This window comes from Megachile rotundata, unplaced genomic scaffold (assembly GCF_050947335.1).
Source record: "Megachile rotundata isolate GNS110a unplaced genomic scaffold, iyMegRotu1 scaffold0031, whole genome shotgun sequence".
NCBI lineage: Eukaryota > Metazoa > Arthropoda > Insecta > Hymenoptera > Megachilidae > Megachile > Megachile rotundata.
In genome coordinates this window covers 1,299,790-1,324,265 of record NW_027473328.1, presented here as the reverse complement: position 1 = coordinate 1,324,265, position 24,476 = coordinate 1,299,790, and the positions used below count along the sequence as shown (strand labels likewise).

The 24,476-nt window shown below is 29.8% G+C and overlaps 1 protein-coding gene across 1 annotated transcript in view; it reads left to right on the top strand.

The window, feature by feature from the left end:
- LOC143266122 (uncharacterized) overlaps window positions 1-24,247 on the top strand; it is a 199,317-nt gene extending 175,070 nt beyond the window's left edge. Inside the window, exon 3 of the mRNA XM_076541758.1 lies at window positions 24,234-24,247. Coding sequence (XP_076397873.1) covers window positions 24,234-24,247 — 14 coding nt within the window. The remainder of the gene's footprint in view (window positions 1-24,233) is intronic.
- The last annotated feature ends 229 nt before the right edge of the window (window positions 24,248-24,476 follow it).

The window sequence follows — 24,476 nt, the reverse complement described above, 5'->3', positions numbered from 1 at the left end:
TGTGATTGTATGATTGTTTTCGTATGATTGTGATTGTATAGTAGTAATTGTATGATTGTCTTCGTATGATTGTGATCGTATGATTGTGATTGTATGATTGTGATTGTATGATTGTGATTGTATGGTTTGAATTGTATGATTGCGATTGTATCGTTGTTTGTGTATGATTGTGATTGTATGATTGTGATTGTATGATTGTGATTGTATTATTGTGATTGTATGATTGTGATTGCATGATTGTGATTCAATGATTGTGATTGTATGATTGTGATTGTACGATTGTGATTGTATGATTGCGATAGTATGATTGTGATTGTATGATTGTGATTGTATGATTGAGATTGTATGATTGTGATTGTATTATTGTGATTGTATGATTGTGATTGTATGATTGTGTTTGTATGATTGCGATTGTATGATTGTCTTCGTATGATTGTGATCGTATGATTGTGATTGTATGATTGTGATTGTATGATTGTGATTGTATGATTGTGATTGTATCATTGTGATTGTTTGATTGTGATCATATGATTGTGATTGTATGATTGTGATTGTATGATTGTGAATGTATGATTGTGATTGTATGATTGTGATTGTATGATTGTGATTGTATGATTGTTTTTGTGTGATTGTGATTGAATGATTGTGATTGTATGATTGTGATTGTACGATTGTGATTGTATGATTGCGATAGTATGATTGTGATTGTATGATTGTGTTTGTATGATTGTGATTGTATGATTGTGATTGTATGATTGTGATTGTATGATTGCGATTGTATGATTGAGATTGTATGATTGTGATTGTATTATTGTGATTGTATGATTGTGATTGTATGATTGTGAATGTATGATTGTGATTGTATTATTGTGATTGTATGATTGTGATTGTATGATTGTGATTGTATGATTGTGATTGTATGATTGTGATTGTATGATTGTGATTGTATGATTGAGATTGTATGATTGTGATTGTATTATTGTGATTGTATGATTGTGATTGTATGATTGTGATTGTATGATTGTGAATGTATGATTGTGATTGTATGATTGTGATTGTATGATTGTGCTTGTATGATTGTTTTTGTATGATTGTGATTGTATAGTAGTAATTGTATGATTGTCATCGTATGATTGTGATTGTATGATTGTTTTTGTATGATTGTGATTGTATAGTAGTAATTGTATGATTGTCTTCGTATGATTGTGATCGTATGATTGTGATTGTATGATTGCGATTGTATGATTTGAATTGTATGATTGCGATTGTATCAGTGTTTTTGTATGATTGTGATTGTATGATTGTGATTGCATGATTGTGATTGAATGATTGTGTTTATATGATTGTGATTGTACGATTGTGATTGTATGATTGCGATAGTATGATTGTGATTGTATGATTGTGATCGTATGATTGTGATTGTATGATTGTGATTGTATGATTGTGATTGTATGATTGTGATTGTATGATTGTGATTGTATGATTGTGATTGTACGATTGTGATTGTATGATTGCGATTGTATGATTTTGATTGTATGATTGAGATTGTATGATTGTGATTGTATTATTGTGATTGTATGATTGTGATTGTATGATTGTGATTGTATGATTGTGATTGTATGATTGTGATTGCATGATTGTGATTGAATGATTGTGATTGTATGATTGTTTTTGTATGATTGTGATTGTATAGTAGTAATTGTATGATTGTCATCGTATGATTGTGATTGTATGATTGCTTTTGTATGATTGTGATTGTATAGTAGTAATTGTATGATTGTCTTCGTATGATTGTGATCGTATGATTGTGATTGTATGATTGTGATTGTATAGTAGTAATTGTATGATTGTCTTCGTATGATTGTGATCGTATGATTGTGATTGTATGATTGTGATTGTATGATTGTGATTGTGTGATTGTGATTGTACGATTGTGATTGTACGATTGCGATAGTATGATTGCGATTGTATGATTGTGATTGTATGATTGTGATTGTATGATTGTGATTGTATGATTGTGATTGTATGATTGTGATTGTATGATTGTGATTGTATGATTGTGATTGTATGATTGTGATTGTATGATTGTGATTGTATGATTGAGATTGTATGATTGTGATTGTATGATTGTGATTGTATGATCGTGATTGTATGGTTTGAATTGTATGATTGCGATTGTATCGTTGTTTGTGTATGATTGTGATTGTATGATTGTGATTGTATGATTGTGATTGTATTATTGTGATTGTATGATTGTGATTGCATGATTGTGATTCAATGATTGTGATTGTATGATTGTGATTGTACGATTGTGATTGTATGATTGCGATAGTATGATTGTGATTGTATGATTGTGATTGTATGATCGAGATTGTATGATTGTGATTGTATTATTGTGATTGTATGATTGTGATTGTATGATTGTGATTGTATGATTGTGATTGTATGATTGCAATAGTATGATTGTGATTGTATGATTGTGATTGTATGATTGTGATTGTATGATTGTGTTTGTATGATTGCGATTGTATGATTGTGATTGTATGATTGTGATTGCATGATTGTGATTGTATGATTGTGATTGTATGATTGTGATTGTATGATTGTGAATGTATGATTGTGATTGTATGATTGTGATTGTATGATTGTGATTGTATGATTGTGATTGTATGATTGTTTTTGTATGATTGTGATTGTATAGTAGTAATTGTATGATTGTCATCGTATGATTGTGATTGTATGATTGCTTTTGTATGATTGTGATTGTATAGTAGTAATTGTATGATTGTCTTCGTATGATTGTGATCGTATGATTGTGATTGTATGATTGTGATTGTATGATTTTGATTGTATGATTGGGATGGTATGATTGTGATTGTATGATTGTGATTGTATGATTGTGATTGTATGATTGGGATGGTATGATTGTGATTGTGTGATCGAAATTGCATGATTGTGATTGTATGATTGTGATCGTATGCTTGTGATTATATGATTGTGATTGTATGATTGTGATAGTATGACTGTGATTGTATGATTGTGATTGTATGATTGGGATGGTATGATTGTGATTGTATGATTGTGATTGTATGATTGTGATTGTATGATTGTGATTGTATGATTGTGATTGTATGATTGTGATTGTATGATTGTGATTGTATAGTAGTAATTGTAGGATTGTCATCGTATGATTGTGATTGTATGATTGTTTTTGTATGATTGTGATTGTATAGTAGTAATTGTATGATTGTCTTCGTATGATTGTGGTTGTATGATTGTGATTGTATCATTGCGATAGTATGATTGTGATTGTATGGTTGTGATTGTATGATTGTGATTGTATGATTGTGATTGTATGATTGCGATAGTATGATTGGGAGTGTGTGATTGTGATTGTATGATTGTGATTGTATGATTGAGATTGCATGACTGTGATTGTATGATTGTGATTGTATGATTGTTTTTGTGTGATTGTGATTGTATGATTGTGATTGTATGTTTGTGAATGTATGACTGTGATTGTATGATTGGGAATGTGTGATTGTGATTGTATGATTGTTTTTGTATGATTGTGATTGTATAGTAGTAATTGTATGATTGTCATCGTATGATTGTGTTTGTATGATTGTTTTTGTATGATTGTGATTGTATAGTAGTAATTGTATGATTGTCTTCGTATGATTGTGGTCGTATGATTGTGATTGTATGATTGTGATTGCATGATTGTGATTGTATCATTGTTTTTGTATGATTGTGATTGTATGATTGCGATTGTGTGATTGTGATTGTATGATTGTGATTGTATGATTGAGATTGCATGATTGTGATTGTATTATTGTGATTGTATGATTGTGATTGTATGATTGTGATTGTATGTTTGTGAATGTATGACTGTGATTGTATGATTGTGAATGTGTGATTGTGATTGTATGATTGTTTTTGTATGATTGTGATTGTATAGTAGTAATTGTATGATTGTCATCGTATGATTGTATTTGTATGATTGTTTTTGTATGATTGTGATTGTATAGTAGTAATTGTATGATTGTCTTCGTATGATTGTGATCGTATGATTATGATTGTATGATTGTGATTGTATGATTGTGATTGTATGATTGTGATTGTATCATTGTTTTTGTATGATTGTGATTGTATGATTGCGATTGTGTGATTGTGATTGTACGATTGGGATGGTATGATTGTGATTGTATGATTGTGATTGTATGATTGTGATTGCATGATTGTGATTGTATGATTGTGATTGTATGATTGTGATTGTATGATTGTGATTGCATGATTGTGATTGAATGATTGTGATTGTATGATTGTGATTGTACGATTGTGATTGTATGATTGCGATAGTATGATTGTGATTGTATGATTGTGATTGTATGATTGTGAATGTATGATTGTGATTGTATGATTGTGATTGTATGATTGTGATTGTATGATTGTTTTTGTGTGATTGTGATTGTATAGTAGTAATTGTAGGATTGTCATCGTATGATTGTGATTGTATGATTGTTTTTGTATGATTGTGATTGTATAGTAGTAAATGTATGATTGTCTTCGTATGATTGTGGTTGTATGATTGTGATTGTATCATTGCGATAGTATGATTGTGATTGTATGATTGTGATTGTATGATTGGGATGGTATGATTGTGATTGTATGATTGTGATTGTATGATTGTGATTGTATGATTGTGATTGTATGATTGTGATTGTATGATTGTGATTGTATGACTGTGATTGTATGATTGTGATTGTATGATTGTGATTGTATTATTGCGATTGTGTGATTGTGATTGTATGATTGTGATTGTATGATTGTGAATGTATGATTGTGATTGTATGATTGTGATTGTATGATTGTGATTGTATGATTGTGATTGTATGATTTGAATTGTATGATTGCGATTGTATCATTGTTTGTGTATGATTGTGATTGTATGATTGTGATTGTATGATTGTGATTGTATGATTGTGATTGTATGATTGTGATTGCATGATTGTGATTCAATGATTGTGATTGTATGATTGTGATTGTACGATTGTGATTGTATGATTGCGATAGTATGATTGTGATTGTATGATTGTGATTGTATGATTGTGATTGTATGATTGTGATTGTATGATTGTGATTGTATGATTGAGATTGTATGATTGTGATTGTATTATTGTGATTGAATGATTGTGATTGTATGATTGTGATTGTATGATTGTGAATGTATGATTGTGATTGTATGATTGTGATTGTATGACTGTGATTGTATGATTGTTTTTGTATGATTGTGATTGTATAGTAGTAATTGTATGATTGTCTTCGTATGATTGTGATCGTATGATTGTGATTGTATGATTGTGATTGTATGATTGTGATTGTATGATTGGGATGGTATGATTGTGATTGTATGATTGTGATTGTATGATTGTGATTGTATGATTGTGATTGTATGATTGTGATTGTATGATTGGGATGGTATGATTGTGATTGTATGATCGAAATTGCATGATTGTGATTATATGATTGTGATCGTATGCTTGTGATTATATGATTGTGATTGTATGATTGCGATAGTATGATTGTGATTGTATGATTGTGATTGTATGATTGTGATTGTATGGTTGTGATTGTTTGATTGCGATTGTATGATTGTGATTGTATGATTGTGATTGTATTATTGTGATTGTATGATTGTGATTGTATGATTGTGATTGTATGATTGTGAATGTATGATTGTGATTGTATGATTGTGATTGTATGACTGTGATTGTATGATTGTTTTTGTATGATTGTGATTGTATAGTAGTAATTGTATGATTGTCTTCGTATGATTGTGATCGTATGATTGTGATTGTATGATTGTGATTGTATGATTGTGATTGTATGATTGTGATTGTATCATTGTTTTTGTATGATTGTGATTGTATGACTGCGATTGTGTGATTGTGATTGTATGATTGGGATGGTATGATTGTGATTGTATGATTGTGATTGTATAATTGTGATTGCATGATTGTGATTGTATGATTGTGATTGTATGATTGTGATTGTATGATTGTGATTGCATGATTGTGATTGAATGATTGTGATTGTATGATTGTGATTGTACGATTGTGATTGTATGATTGCGATAGTATGATTGTGATTGTATGATTGTGTTTGTATGATTGTGATTGTATGATTGTGATTGTATGATTGCGATTGTATGATTTTGATTGTATGATTGAGATTGTATGATTGTGATTGTATTATTGTGATTGTATGATTGTGATTGTATGATTGTGATTGTATGATTGTGATTGTATGATTGTGATTGTATGATTGTGATTGTATGATTGTGATTGCATGATTGTGATTGAATGATTGTGATTGTATGATTGTTTTTGTATGATTGTGATTGTATAGTAGTAATTGTATGATTGTCATCGTATGATTGTGATTGTATGATTGCTTTTGTATGATTGTGATTGTATAGTAGTAATTGTATGATTGTCTTCGTATGACTGTGATCGTATGATTGTGATTGTATGATTGTGATTGTATAGTAGTAATTGTATGATTGTCTTCGTATGATTGTGATCGTATGATTGTGATTGTATGATTGTGATTGTATGATTGTGATTGTGTGATTGTGATTGTACGATTGTGATTGTACGATTGCGATAGTATGATTGCGATTGTATGATTGTGATTGTATGATTGTGATTGTATGATTGTGATTGTATGATTGTGATTGTATGATTGTGATTGTATGATTGTGATTGTATGATTGTGATTGTATGATTGTGATTGTATGATTGTGATTGTATGATTGAGATTGTATGATTGTGATTGTATGATTGTGATTGTATGATTGTGATTGTATGGTTTGAATTGTATGATTGCGATTGTATCGTTGTTTGTGTATGATTGTGATTGTATGATTGTGATTGTATGATTGTGATTGTATTATTGTGATTGTATGATTGTGATTGCATGATTGTGATTCAATGATTGTGATTGTATGATTGTGATTGTACGATTGTGATTGTATGATTGCGATAGTATGATTGTGATTGTATGATTGTGATTGTATGATCGAGATTGTATGATTGTGATTGTATTATTGTGATTGTATGATTGTGATTGTATGATTGTGATTGTATGATTGTGATTGTATGATTGCAATAGTATGATTGTGATTGTATGATTGTGATTGTATGATTGTGATTGTATGATTGTGTTTGTATGATTGCGATTGTATGATTGTGATTGTATGATTGTGATTGCATGATTGTGATTGTATGATTGTGATTGTATGATTGTGATTGTATGATTGTGAATGTATGATTGTGATTGTATGATTGTGATTGTATGATTGTGATTGTATGATTGTGATTGTATGATTGTTTTTGTATGATTGTGATTGTATAGTAGTAATTGTATGATTGTCATCGTATGATTGTGATTGTATGATTGCTTTTGTATGATTGTGATTGTATAGTAGTAATTGTATGATTGTCTTCGTATGATTGTGATCGTATGATTGTGATTGTATGATTGTGATTGTATGATTTTGATTGTATGATTGGGATGGTATGATTGTGATTGTATGATTGTGATTGTATGATTGTGATTGTATGATTGGGATGGTATGATTGTGATTGTGTGATCGAAATTGCATGATTGTGATTGTATGATTGTGATCGTATGCTTGTGATTATATGATTGTGATTGTATGATTGTGATAGTATGACTGTGATTGTATGATTGTGATTGTATGATTGGGATGGTATGATTGTGATTGTATGATTGTGATTGTATGATTGTGATTGTATGATTGTGATTGTATGATTGTGATTGTATGATTGTGATTGTATGATTGTGATTGTATAGTAGTAATTGTAGGATTGTCATCGTATGATTGTGATTGTATGATTGTTTTTGTATGATTGTGATTGTATAGTAGTAATTGTATGATTGTCTTCGTATGATTGTGGTTGTATGATTGTGATTGTATCATTGCGATAGTATGATTGTGATTGTATGGTTGTGATTGTATGATTGTGATTGTATGATTGTGATTGTATGATTGCGATAGTATGATTGGGAGTGTGTGATTGTGATTGTATGATTGTGATTGTATGATTGAGATTGCATGACTGTGATTGTATGATTGTGATTGTATGATTGTTTTTGTGTGATTGTGATTGTATGATTGTGATTGTATGTTTGTGAATGTATGACTGTGATTGTATGATTGGGAATGTGTGATTGTGATTGTATGATTGTTTTTGTATGATTGTGATTGTATAGTAGTAATTGTATGATTGTCATCGTATGATTGTGTTTGTATGATTGTTTTTGTATGATTGTGATTGTATAGTAGTAATTGTATGATTGTCTTCGTATGATTGTGGTCGTATGATTGTGATTGTATGATTGTGATTGCATGATTGTGATTGTATCATTGTTTTTGTATGATTGTGATTGTATGATTGCGATTGTGTGATTGTGATTGTATGATTGTGATTGTATGATTGAGATTGCATGATTGTGATTGTATTATTGTGATTGTATGATTGTGATTGTATGATTGTGATTGTATGTTTGTGAATGTATGACTGTGATTGTATGATTGTGAATGTGTGATTGTGATTGTATGATTGTTTTTGTATGATTGTGATTGTATAGTAGTAATTGTATGATTGTCATCGTATGATTGTATTTGTATGATTGTTTTTGTATGATTGTGATTGTATAGTAGTAATTGTATGATTGTCTTCGTATGATTGTGATCGTATGATTATGATTGTATGATTGTGATTGTATGATTGTGATTGTATGATTGTGATTGTATCATTGTTTTTGTATGATTGTGATTGTATGATTGCGATTGTGTGATTGTGATTGTACGATTGGGATGGTATGATTGTGATTGTATGATTGTGATTGTATGATTGTGATTGCATGATTGTGATTGTATGATTGTGATTGTATGATTGTGATTGTATGATTGTGATTGCATGATTGTGATTGAATGATTGTGATTGTATGATTGTGATTGTACGATTGTGATTGTATGATTGCGATAGTATGATTGTGATTGTATGATTGTGATTGTATGATTGTGAATGTATGATTGTGATTGTATGATTGTGATTGTATGATTGTGATTGTATGATTGTTTTTGTGTGATTGTGATTGTATAGTAGTAATTGTAGGATTGTCATCGTATGATTGTGATTGTATGATTGTTTTTGTATGATTGTGATTGTATAGTAGTAAATGTATGATTGTCTTCGTATGATTGTGGTTGTATGATTGTGATTGTATCATTGCGATAGTATGATTGTGATTGTATGATTGTGATTGTATGATTGGGATGGTATGATTGTGATTGTATGATTGTGATTGTATGATTGTGATTGTATGATTGTGATTGTATGATTGTGATTGTATGATTGTGATTGTATGACTGTGATTGTATGATTGTGATTGTATGATTGTGATTGTATTATTGCGATTGTGTGATTGTGATTGTATGATTGTGATTGTATGATTGTGAATGTATGATTGTGATTGTATGATTGTGATTGTATGATTGTGATTGTATGATTGTGATTGTATGATTTGAATTGTATGATTGCGATTGTATCATTGTTTGTGTATGATTGTGATTGTATGATTGTGATTGTATGATTGTGATTGTATGATTGTGATTGTATGATTGTGATTGTATGATTGTGATTGCATGATTGTGATTCAATGATTGTGATTGTATGATTGTGATTGTACGATTGTGATTGTATGATTGCGATAGTATGATTGTGATTGTATGATTGTGATTGTATGATTGTGATTGTATGATTGTGATTGTATGATTGTGATTGTATGATTGAGATTGTATGATTGTGATTGTATTATTGTGATTGAATGATTGTGATTGTATGATTGTGATTGTATGATTGTGAATGTATGATTGTGATTGTATGATTGTGATTGTATGACTGTGATTGTATGATTGTTTTTGTATGATTGTGATTGTATAGTAGTAATTGTATGATTGTCTTCGTATGATTGTGATCGTATGATTGTGATTGTATGATTGTGATTGTATGATTGTGATTGTATGATTGGGATGGTATGATTGTGATTGTATGATTGTGATTGTATGATTGTGATTGTATGATTGTGATTGTATGATTGTGATTGTATGATTGGGATGGTATGATTGTGATTGTATGATCGAAATTGCATGATTGTGATTATATGATTGTGATCGTATGCTTGTGATTATATGATTGTGATTGTATGATTGCGATAGTATGATTGTGATTGTATGATTGTGATTGTATGATTGTGATTGTATGGTTGTGATTGTTTGATTGCGATTGTATGATTGTGATTGTATGATTGTGATTGTATTATTGTGATTGTATGATTGTGATTGTATGATTGTGATTGTATGATTGTGAATGTATGATTGTGATTGTATGATTGTGATTGTATGACTGTGATTGTATGATTGTTTTTGTATGATTGTGATTGTATAGTAGTAATTGTATGATTGTCTTCGTATGATTGTGATCGTATGATTGTGATTGTATGATTGTGATTGTATGATTGTGATTGTATGATTGTGATTGTATCATTGTTTTTGTATGATTGTGATTGTATGACTGCGATTGTGTGATTGTGATTGTATGATTGGGATGGTATGATTGTGATTGTATGATTGTGATTGTATAATTGTGATTGCATGATTGTGATTGTATGATTGTGATTGTATGATTGTGATTGTATGATTGTGATTGCATGATTGTGATTGAATGATTGTGATTGTATGATTGTGATTGTACGATTGTGATTGTATGATTGCGATAGTATGATTGTGATTGTATGATTGTGTTTGTATGATTGTGATTGTATGATTGTGATTGTATGATTGCGATTGTATGATTTTGATTGTATGATTGAGATTGTATGATTGTGATTGTATTATTGTGATTGTATGATTGTGATTGTATGATTGTGATTGTATGATTGTGATTGTATGATTGTGATTGTATGATTGTGATTGTATGATTGTGATTGCATGATTGTGATTGAATGATTGTGATTGTATGATTGTTTTTGTATGATTGTGATTGTATAGTAGTAATTGTATGATTGTCATCGTATGATTGTGATTGTATGATTGCTTTTGTATGATTGTGATTGTATAGTAGTAATTGTATGATTGTCTTCGTATGACTGTGATCGTATGATTGTGATTGTATGATTGTGATTGTATAGTAGTAATTGTATGATTGTCTTCGTATGATTGTGATCGTATGATTGTGATTGTATGATTGTGATTGTATGATTGTGATTGTATGATTGTGATTGTATGATTGGGATGGTATGATTGTGATTGTATGATTGTGATTGTATGATTGTGATTGTATGATTGGGATGGTATGATTGTGATTGTGTGATCGAAATTGCATGATTGTGATTGTATGATTGTGATCGTATGCTTGTGATTATATGATTGTGATTGTATGATTGTGATAGTATGACTGTGATTGTATGATTGTGATTGTATGATTGGGATGGTATGATTGTGATTGTATGATTGTGATTGTATGTTTGTGATTGTATTATTGTGATTGTATGATTGTGATTGTATGATTGTGATTGTATGATTGTGAATGTATGATTGTGATTGTATGATTGTGATTGTATGATTGTGATTGTATGATTGTGATTGTATGATTGTTTTTGTATGATTGTGATTGTATAGTAGTAATTGTATGATTGTCATCGTATGATTGTGATTGTATGATTGCTTTTGTATGATTGTGATTGTATAGTAGTAATTGTATGATTGTCTTCGTATGATTGTGATCGTATGATTGTGATTGTATGATTGTGATTGTATGATTGTGATTGTATGATTGTGATTGTATCATTGTGCTTGTTTGATTGTGATCATATGATTGTGATTGTATGATTGTGATTGTATGATTGTGAATGTATGATTGTGATTGTATGATTGTGATTGTATGATTGTGATTGTATGATTGTTTTTGTGTGTTTGTGATTGTATAGTAGTAATTGTAGGATTGTCATCGTATGATTGTGATTGTATGATTGTTTTTGTATGGTTGTGATTGTATAGTAGTAATTGTATGATTGTCTTCGTATGATTGTGATCGTATGATTGTGATTGTATGATTGTGATAGTATGACTGTGATTGTATGATTGTGATTGTATCATTGTTTTTGTATGATTGTGATTGTATGATTGCGATTGTGTGATTGTGATTGTATGATTGGGATGGTATGATTGTGATTGTATGATTGTGATTGTATGATTGTGATTGTATAGTAGTAATTGTATGATTGTCTTCGTATGATTGTGATCGTATGATTGTGATTGTATGATTGTGATTATATGATTGTGATTGTATGATTTGAATTGTATGATTGCGATTGTATCATTGTTTGTGTATGATTGTGATTGTATGATTGTGATTGTATGATTGTGATTGTATGATTGTGATTGTATGATTGTGATTGTATGAATGTGATTGCATGATTGTGATTCAATGATTGTGATTGTATTATTGTGATTGTATGATTGTGATTGTATGATTGTGATTGTATGATTGTGATTGTATGATTGTGATTGTATGATTGTGATTGTATGATTGTGATTGTATATTAGTAATTGTAGGATTGTCATCGTATGATTGTGATTGTATGATTGTTTTTGTATGATTGTGATTGTATAGTAGTAATTGTATGATTGTCTTCGTATGATTGTGGTTGTATGATTGTGATTGTATCATTGCGATAGTATGATTGTGATTGTATGGTTGTGATTGTATGATTGTGATTGTATGATTGTGATTGTATGATTGCGATAGTATGATTGGGAGTGTGTGATTGTGATTGTATGATTGTGATTGTATGATTGAGATTGCATGACTGTGATTGTATTATTGTGATTGTATGATTGTGATTGTATGATTGTGATTGTATGATTGTGATTGTATGATTGTTTTTGTGTGATTGTGATTGTATAGTAGTAATTGTAGGATTGTCATCGTATGATTGTGATTGTATGATTGTTTTTGTATGATTGTGATTGTATAGTAGTAATTGTATGATTGTGATTGTACGATTGTGATTGTATGATTGTGATTGTATCATTGTGATTGTTTGATTGTGATCATATGATTGTGATTGTATGATTGTGATTGTATGATTGTGAATGTATGATTGTGATTGTATGATTGTGATTGTATGATTGTGATTGTATGATTGTTTTTGTGTGATTGTGATTGTATAGTAGTAATTGTAGGATTGTCATCGTATGATTGTGATTGTATGATTGTTTTTGTATGATTGTGATTGTATAGTAGTAATTGTATGATTGTCTTCGTATGATTGTGGTTGTATGATTGTGATTGTATCATTGCGATAGTATGATTTTGATTGTATGGTTGTGAATGTATGACTGTGATTGTATGATTGTGAATGTGTGATTGTGATTGTATGATTGTTTTTGTATGATTGTGATTGTATAGTAGTAATTGTATGATTGTCATCGTATGATTGTATTTGTATGATTGTTTTTGTATGATTGTGATTGTATAGTAGTAATTGTATGATTGTCTTCGTATGATTGTGATCGTATGATTGTGATTGTATGATTGTGATTGTATGATTGTGATTGTAAGATGGCGTGTGTATGATTGAGATTGTGTGATTGTGATTGTATGACTGTGATTGTATGATTGTGATTGTATGATTGTGATTGTATGATTGTGATTGTATGATTGTGAATGTATGATTGTGATTGTATGATTGTGATTGTATGACTGTGATTGTATGATTGTTTTTGTATGATTGTGATTGTATAGTAGTAATTGTATGATTGTCTTCGTATGATTGTGATCGTATGATTATGATTGTATGATTGTGATTGCATGATTGTGATTGTATGATTGTGATTGTATCATTGTTTTTGTATGATTGTGATTGTATGATTGCGATTGTGTGATTGTGATTGTACGATTGGGATGGTATGATTGTGATTGTATGATTGTGATTGTATGATTGTGATTGCATGATTGTGATTGTATGATTGTGATTGTATGATTGTGATTGTATGATTGTGATTGTATGATTGTGATTGCATGATTGTGATTGAATGATTGTGATTGTATGATTGTGATTGTACGATTGTGATTGTATGATTGCGATAGTATGATTGTGATTGTATGATTGTTTTTGTGTGATTGTGATTGTATAGTAGTAATTGTAGGATTGTCATCGTATGATTGTGATTGTATGATTGTTTTTGTATGATTGTGATTGTATAGTAGTAATTGTATGATTGTCTTCGTATGATTGTGGTTGTATGATTGTGATTGTATCATTGCGATAGTATGATTGTGATTGTATGGTTGTGATTGTATGATTGTGATTGTATGATTGTGATTGTATGATTGCGATAGTATGATTGGGAGTGTGTGATTGTGATTGTATGATTGTGATTGTATGATTGCGATAGTATGATTGGGAGTGTGTGATTGTGATTGTATGATTGTGATTGTATGATTGAGATTGCATGACTGTGATTGTATTATTGTGATTGTATGATTGGGAATGTGTGATTGTGATTGTATGATTGTTTTTGTATGATTGTGATTGTATAGTAGTAATTGTATGATTGTCATCGTATGATTGTGTTTGTATGATTGTTTTTGTATGATTGTGATTGTATAGTAGTAATTGTATGATTGTCTTCGTATGATTGTGATCGTATGATTGTGATTGTATGATTGTGATTGCATGATTGTGATTGTATCATTGTTTTTGTATGATTGTGATTGTATGATTGCGATTGTGTGATTGTGATTGTATGATTGTGATTGTATGATTGAGATTGCATGATTGTGATTGTATTATTGTGTTTGTATGATTGTGATTGTATGATTGTGATTGTATGTTTGTGAGTGTATGACTGTGATTGTATGATTGTGAATGTGTGATTGTGATTGTATGATTGTTTTTGTATGATTGTGATTGTATAGTAGTAATTGTATGATTGTCATCGTATGATTGTATTTGTATGATTGTTTTTGTATGATTGTGATTGTATAGTAGTAATTGTATGATTGTCTTCGTATGATTGTGATCGTATGATTATGATTGTATGATTGTGATTGTATGATTGTGATTGTATGATTGTGATTGTATCATTGTTTTTGTATGATTGTGATTGTATGATTGCGATTGTGTGATTGTGATTGTACGATTGGGATGGTATGATTGTGATTGTATGATTGTGATTGTATGATTGTGATTGCATGATTGTGATTGTATGATTGTGATTGTATGATTGTGATTGTATGATTGTGATTGCATGATTGTGATTGAATGATTGTGATTGTATGATTGTGATTGTACGATTGTGATTGTATGATTGCGATAGTATGATTGTGATTGTATGATTGTGATTGTATGATTGTGAATGTATGATTGTGATTGTATGATTGTGATTGTATGATTGTGATTGTATGATTGTTTTTGTGTGATTGTGATTGTATAGTAGTAATTGTAGGATTGTCATCGTATGATTGTGATTGTTTGATTGTTTTTGTATGATTGTGATTGTATAGTAGTAATTGTATGATTGTCTTCGTATGATTGTGGTTGTATGATTGTGATTGTATCATTGCAATAGTATGATTGTGATTGTATGATTGTGATTGTATGATTGTGATTGTATGATTGTGATTGTATGATTGTGATTGTATGATTGCGATAGTATGATTGGGAGTGTGTGATTATGATTGTATGATTGTGATTGTATGATTGTGAATGTATGATTGTGATTGTATTATTGTGATTGTATGACTGTGATTGTATGATTGTTTTTGTATGATTGTGATCGTATAGTAGTAATTGTATGATTGTCTTCGTATGATTGTGATCGTATGATTGTGATTGTATGATTGTGATTGTATGATTGTGATTGTATGATTGTGATTGTATCATTGTTTTTGTATGATTGTGATTGTATGATTGCGATTGTGTGATTGTGATTGTATGATTGTGATTGTATGATTGTGATTGTATGATTGGGATGGTATGATTGTGATTGTATGATTGTGATTGTATGATTGTGATTGTATGATTGTGATTGTATGATTGTGATTGTATGATTGTGATTGTATGATTGCGATTGTATGATTGTGATTGTATGATTGTGATTGTATTATTGCGATTGTGTGATTGTGATTGTATGATTGTGATTGTATGATTGTGAATGTATGATTGTGATTGTATGATTGTGATTGTATGATTGTGATTGTATGATTGTTTTTGTATGATTGTGATTGTATAGTAGTAATTGTATGATTGTCATCGTATGATTGTGATTGTATGATTGTTTTCGTATGATTGTGATTGTATAGTAGTAATTGTATGATTGTCTTCGTATGATTGTGATCGTATGATTGTGATTGTATGATTGTGATTGTATGATTGTGATTGTATGATTTGAATTGTATGATTGCGATTGTATCATTGTTTGTGTATGATTGTGATTGTATGATTGTGATTGTATGATTGTGATTGTATGATTGTGATTGTATGATTGTGATTGTATGATTGTGATTGTATGATTGTGATTGTATGATTGTGATTGCATGATTGTGATTCAATGATTGTGATTGTACGATTGTGATTGTACGATTGTGATTGTATGATTGCGATAGTATGATTGTGATTGTATGATTGTGATTGTATGATTGTGATTGTATGATTGTGATTGTATGATTGTGATTGTATGATTGTGATTGTATGATTGTGATTGTATGATTGAGATTGTGTGATTGTGATTGTATTATTGTGATTGTATGATTGTGATTGTATAGTAGTAATTGTATGATTGTCTTCGTATGATTGTGATCGTATGATTGTGATTGTATGATTGTGATTGTATGATTGTGATTGTATGATTGGGATGGTATGATTGTGATTGTATGATTGTGATTGTATGATTGTGATTGTATGATTGTGATTGTATGATTGGGATGGTATGATTGTGATTGTATGATCGAAATTGCATGATTGTGATTATATGATTGTGATCGTATGCTTGTGATTATATGATTGTGATTGTATGATTGTGATTGTATGATTGTGATTGTATGATTGTGATTGTATGATTGGGATGGTACGATTGTGATTGTATGATTGTGATTGTATGATTGTGATTGCATGATTGTGATTGAATGATTGTGATTGTATGATTGTGATTGTACGATTGTGATTGTATGATTGCGATAGTATGATTGTGATTGTATGATTGTGATTGTATAATTGTGATTGTATGATTGTGATTGTATGATTGTGATTGTATGATTGAGATTGTATGATTGTGATTGTATAGTAGTAATTGTATGATTGTCTTCGTATGATTGTGATCGTATGATTGTGATTGTATGATTGTGATTGTATGATAGTGATTGTATGATTTGAATTGTATGATTGCGATTGTATCATTGTTTTTGTATGATTGTGATTGTATGATTGTGATTGTATGATTGTGATTGCATAATTGTGATTGAATGATTGTGATTGTATGATTGTGATTGTATGATTGTGATTTTATGATTGTGAATGTATGATTGTGATTGTATTATTGTGATTGTATGACTGTGATTGTATGATTGTTTTTGTATGATTGTGATTGTATGATTGTGATTGTATGATTGTGATTGTATGATTGTGATTGTATGATTGTGATTGTATGATTGTGAATGTATGATTGTGATTGTATGATTGTGATTGTATGATTGTGATTGTATGATTGTTTTTGTATGATTGTGATTGTATAGTAGTAATTGTATGATTGTCATCGTATGATTGTGATTGTATGATTGTTTTCGTATGATTGTGATTGTATAGTAGTAATTGTATGATTGTCTTCGTATGATTGTGATCGTATGATTGTGATTGTATGATTGTGATTGTATGATTTGAATTGTATGATTGCGATTGTATCATTGTTTGTGTATGATTGTGATTGTATGATTGTGATTGTATGATTGTGATTGTATGATTGTGATTGTATGATTGTGATTGTATGATTGTGATTGTATGATTGTGATTGTATGATTGTGATTGTATGATTGTGATTGTATGATTGTGATTGTATGATTGTGATTGTATGATTGTGATTGTATGATTGTGATTGTATGATTGTGATTGTATGATTGTGATTGCATGATTGTGATTCAATGATTGTGATTGTATGATTGTGATTGTACGATTGTGATTGTATGATTGCGATAGTATGATTGTGATTGTATGATTGTGATTGTATGATTGTGATTGTATGATTGTGATTGTATGATTGTGATTGTATGATTGTGATTGTATGATTGTGATTGTATGATTGTGATTGTATGATTGAGATTGTATGATTGTGATTGTATTATTGTGATTGTATGATTGTGATTGTATGATTGTGATTGTATCATTGTTTTTGTATGATTGTGATTGTATGATTGCGATTGTGTGATTGTGATTGTATGATTGTGATTGTATGATTGTGATTGTATGATTGGGATGGTATGATTGTGATTGTATGATTGTGATTGTATGATTGTGATTGTATGATTGGGATGGTATGATTGTGATTGTATGATCGAAATTGCATGATTGTGATTGTATGATTGTGATCGTATGCTTGTGATTATATGATTGTGATTGTATGATTGCGATAGTATGATTGTGATTGTATGATTGTGATTGTATGATTGTGATTGTATGATTGTGATTGTATGATTGTGATTGTATGATTGTGATTGTTTGATTGCGATTGTATGATTGTGATTGTATGATTGTGGTTTTATGATTGTGATTGTATGATTGTGATTGTATGATTGTGATTGTATGATTGTGATTGTAAGATTGCGTGTGTATGATTGCGATTGTATGATTGTGATTGTATGATTGTGATTGTATGATTGTGTTTGTATGATTGCGATTGTATGATCGTGATTGTATGATTGTGATTGCATGATTGTGATTGTATGATTGTGATTGTATGATTTTGATTGTATGATTGTGATTGTATGATTGTGATTGTATGATTCTGATTGTATGATTGTGATTGTATGATTGTGATTGTATGATTGTGATTGTATGATTGAGATTGTATGATTGTGATTGTATTATTGTGATTGTATGATTGTGAATGTATGATTGTCATTGTATGATTGTGATTGTATGATTGTGATTGTATGATTGTGATTGTATGTTTGTGAATGTATGACTGTGATTGTGTGATTGTGAATGTGTGATTGTGATTGTATGATTGTTTTTGTATGATTGTGATTGTATAGTAGTAATTGTATGATTGTCATCGTATGATTGTGTTTGTATGATTGTTTTTGTATGATTGTGATTGTATAGTAGTAATTGTATGATTGTCTTCGTATGATTGTGATCGTATGATTGTGATTGTATGATTGCGATTGCATGATTGTGATTGTATCATTGTTTTTGTATGATTGTGATTGTATGATTGCGATTGTGTGATTGTGATTGTATGATTGTGATTGTATGATTGTGATTGTATGATTGAGATTGTATGATTGTGATTGTATGATTGTGATTGTATGATTGTGATTGTATGATTGTGATTGTATGATTGTGAAGGTATGATTGTGATTGTATGATTGTGATTGTATGATTGTGATTGTATGATTGTGATTGCATGATTGTGATTGAATGATTGTGATTGTATGATTGTGATTGTACGATTGTTTTTGTATGATTGTGATTGTATGATTGCGATTGTGTGATTGTGATTGTATGATTGGGATGGTATGATTGGGATTGTATGATTGTGATTGTATGATTGTGATTGCATGATTGTGATTGTATGATTGTGATTGTATGATTGTGATTGTATGATTGTGATTGCATGATTGTGATTGAATGATTGTGATTGTATGATTGTGATTGTACGATTGTGATTGTAGGATTGCGATAGTATGATTGTGATTGTATGATTGTGTTTGCATGATTGTAATTGTATGATTGTGATTGTATGATTGTGATTGTATGATTGCGATTGTATGATTGAGATTGTATGATTGTGATTGTATTAATGTGATTGTATGATTGTGATTGTATGATTGTGATTGTATGATTGTGAATGTATGATTGTGATTGTATTATTGTGATTGTATGATTGTGATTGTATGATTGTGATTGTATGATTGTGATTGTATGATTGTGATTGTATGATTGAGATTGTATGATTGTGATTGTATTATTGTGATTGTATGATTGTGATTGTATGATTGTGATTGTATGATTGTGAATGTATGATTGTGATTGTATGATTGTGATTGTATGATTGTGCTTGTATGATTGTTTTTGTATGATTGTGATTGTATAGTAGTAATTGTATGATTGTCATCGTATGATTGTGATTGTATGATTGTTTTTGAATGTTTGTGATTGTATAGTAGTAATTGTATGATTGTCTTCGTATGATTGTGATCGTATGATTGTGATTGTATGATTGTGATTGTATGATTGTGATTGTATGATTGTGATTGTATCATTGTTTTTGTATGATTGTGATTGTATGATTGCGATTGTGTGATTGTGGTTGTATGGTTGGGATGGTATGATTGTGATTGTATGATTGTGATTGTATGATTGTGATTGCATGATTGTGATTGTATGATTGTGATTGTATGATTGTGATTGTATGATTGTGATTGCATGATTGTGATTGAATGATTGTGATTGTATGATTGTGATTGTACGATTGTGATTGTATGATTGCGATAGTATGATTGTGATTGTATGATTGTGTTTGTATGATTGTGATTGTATGATTGTGATTGTATGATTGTGATTGTATGATTGCGATTGTATGATTGAGATTGTATGATTGTGATTGTATTATTGTGATTGTATGATTGTGATTGTATGATTGTGATTGTATGAATGTGAATGTATGATTGTGATTGTATTATTGTGATTGTATGATTGTGATTGTATGATTGTGATTGTATGATTGTGATTGTATGATTGTGATTGTATGATTGTGATTGTATGATTGAGATTGTATGATTGTGATTGTATTATTGTGATTGTATGATTGTGATTGTATGATTGTGATTGTATGATTGTGCTTGTATGATTGTTTTTGTATGATTGTGATTGTATAGTAGTAATTGTATGATTGTCATCGTATGATTGTGATTGTATGATTGTTTTTGTATGACTGTGATTGTATGATTGTGATTGTATGATTGAGATTGTATGATTGTGATTGTATTATTGTGATTGTATGATTGTGATTGTATGATTGTGATTGTATGATTGTGATTGTATGACTGTGATTGTATGATTGTTTTTGTATGATTGTGATTGTATAGTAGTAATTGTATGATTGTCTTCGTATGATTGTGATCGTATGGTTGTGTATGTATGATTGTGATTGTATGATTGTGATTGTATGATTGTGATTGTATGATTGTGATTGTATCATTGTTTTTGTATGATTGTGATTGTATGATTGCGATTGTGTGATTGTGATTGTATGATTGGGATGGTATGATTGTGATTGTATGATTGTGATTGTATGATTGTGATTGCATGATTGTGATTGTATGATTGTGATTGTATGATTGTGATTGTATGATTGTGATTGTATGATTGTGATTGCATGATTGTGATTGAATGATTGTGATTGTATGATTGTGATTGTACGATTGTGATTGTATGATTGCGATAGTATGATTGTGATTGTATGATTGTGTTTGTATGATTGTGATTGTATAGTAGTAATTGTATGATTGTCATCGTATGATTGTGATTGTATGATTGCTTTTGTATGATTGTGATTGTATAGTAGTAATTGTATGATTGTCTTCGTATGATTGTGATCGTATGATTGTGATTGTATGATTGTGATTGTATGATTGTGATTGTATGATTGTGATTGTATCATTGTGATTGTTTGATTGTGATCATATGATTGTGATTGTATGATTGTGATTGTATGATTGTGAATGTATGATTGTATTTGTATGATTGTGATTGTATGGTTGTGATTGTATGATTGTTTTTGTGTGATTGTGATTGTATAGTAGTAATTGTATGATTGTCATCGTATGATTGTGTTTGTATGATTGTTTTTGTATGATTGTGATTGTATAGTAGTAATTGTATGATTGTCTTCGTATGATTGTGATCGTATGATTGTGATTGTATGATTGCGATTGCATGATTGTGATTGTATCATTGTTTTTGTATGATTGTGATTGTATGATTGCGATTGTGTGATTGTGATTGTATGATTGTGATTGTATGATTGTGATTGTATGATTGTGATTGTATGATTGAGATTGTATGTTTGTGATTGTATTATTGTGATTGTATGATTGTGATTGTATGATTGTGATTGTATGATTGTGATTGTATGATTGGGATGGTATGATTGTGATTGTATGATTGTGATTGTATGATTGTGATTGCATGATTGTGATTGAATGATTGTGATTGTATGATTGTGATTGTACGATTGTGATTGTATGATTGCGATAGTATAATTGTGATCGTATGATTGTGATTGTATGATTGCGATTGTATGATTTGAATTGTATGATTGCGATTGTATCAGTGTTTTTGTATGATTGTGATTATATGATTGTGATTGCATGATTGTGATTGAATGATTGTGATTATATGATTGTGATTGTACGATTGTGATTGTATGATTGCGATAGTATGATTGTGATTGTATGATTGTGATCGTATGATTGTGATTGTATGATTGTGATTGTATGATTGTGATTGTATGATTGTGATTGTATGATTGTGATTGTATGATTGTGATTGTACGATTGTGATTGTATGATTGCGATAGTATGATTGTGATTGTATGATTGTGATTGTATGATTGTGATTGTATGATTGTGATTGTATCATTGTTTTTGTATGATTGTGATTGTATGATTGCGATTGTGTAATTGTGATTGTATGATTGTGATTGTATGATTGTGATTGTATGATTGGGATGGTATGATTGTGATTGTATGATTGTGATTGTATGATTGTGATTGTATGATTGGGATGGTATGATTGTGATTGTATGATCGAAATTGCATGATTGTGATTGTATGATTGTGATCGTATGCTTGTGATTATATGATTGTGATTGTATGATTGCAATAGTATGATTGTGATTGTATGATTGTGATTGTATGATTGTGATTGTATGATTGTGTTTGTATGATTGCGATTGTATGATTTTGATTGTATGATTGAGATTGTATGATTGTGATTGTATTATTGTGATTGTATGATTGTGATTGTATGATTGTGATTGTATTATTGTGATTGTATGATTGTGATTGTATGATTGTGATTGCATGATTGTGATTGAATGATTGTGATTGTATGATTGTTTTTGTATGATTGTGATTGTATAGTAGTAATTGTATGATTGTCATCGTATGATTGTGATTGTATGATTGCTTTTGTATGATTGTGATTGTATAGTAGTAATTGTATGATTGTCTTCGTATGATTGTGATCGTATGATTGTGATTGTATGATTGTGATTGTATAGTAGTAATTGTATGATTGTGATTGTATAGTAGTAATTGTATGATTGTCTTCCTATGATTGTGATCGTATGATTGTGATTGTATGATTGTGATTGTATGATTGTGATTGTATGATTGTGATTGTATGATTGTGATTGCATGATTGTGATTCAATGATTGTGATTATATTATTGTGATTGTGTGATTGTGATTGTACGATTGTGATTGTATGATTGCGATAGTATGATTGTGATTGTATGATTGTGATTGTATGATTGTGATTGTATGATTGTGATTGTATGATTGTGATTGTATGATTGTGATTGTATGATTGTGATTGTATGATTGTGATTGTATGATTGTGATTGTATGATTGTGATTGTATGATTGTGATTGTATGATTGAGATTGTATGATTGTGATTGTATTATTGTGATTGTATGATTGTGATTGTATGATTGTGAATGTATGATTGTGATTGTATGATTGTGATTGTATGATTGTTTTTGTATGATTGTGATTGTATAGTAGTAATTGTATGATTGTCATCGTATGATTGTGATTGTATGATTGTTTTCGTATGATTGTGATTGTATAGTAGCAATTGTATGATTGTCTTCGTATGATTGTGATCGTATGATTGTGATTGTATGATTGTGATTGTATGATTGTGATTGTATGGTTTGAATTGTATGATTGCGATTGTATCGTTGTTTGTGTATGATTGTGATTGTATGATTGTGATTGTATGATTGTGATTGTATTATTGTGATTGTATGATTGTGATTGCATGATTGTGATTCAATGATTGTGATTGTATGATTGTGATTGTACGATTGTG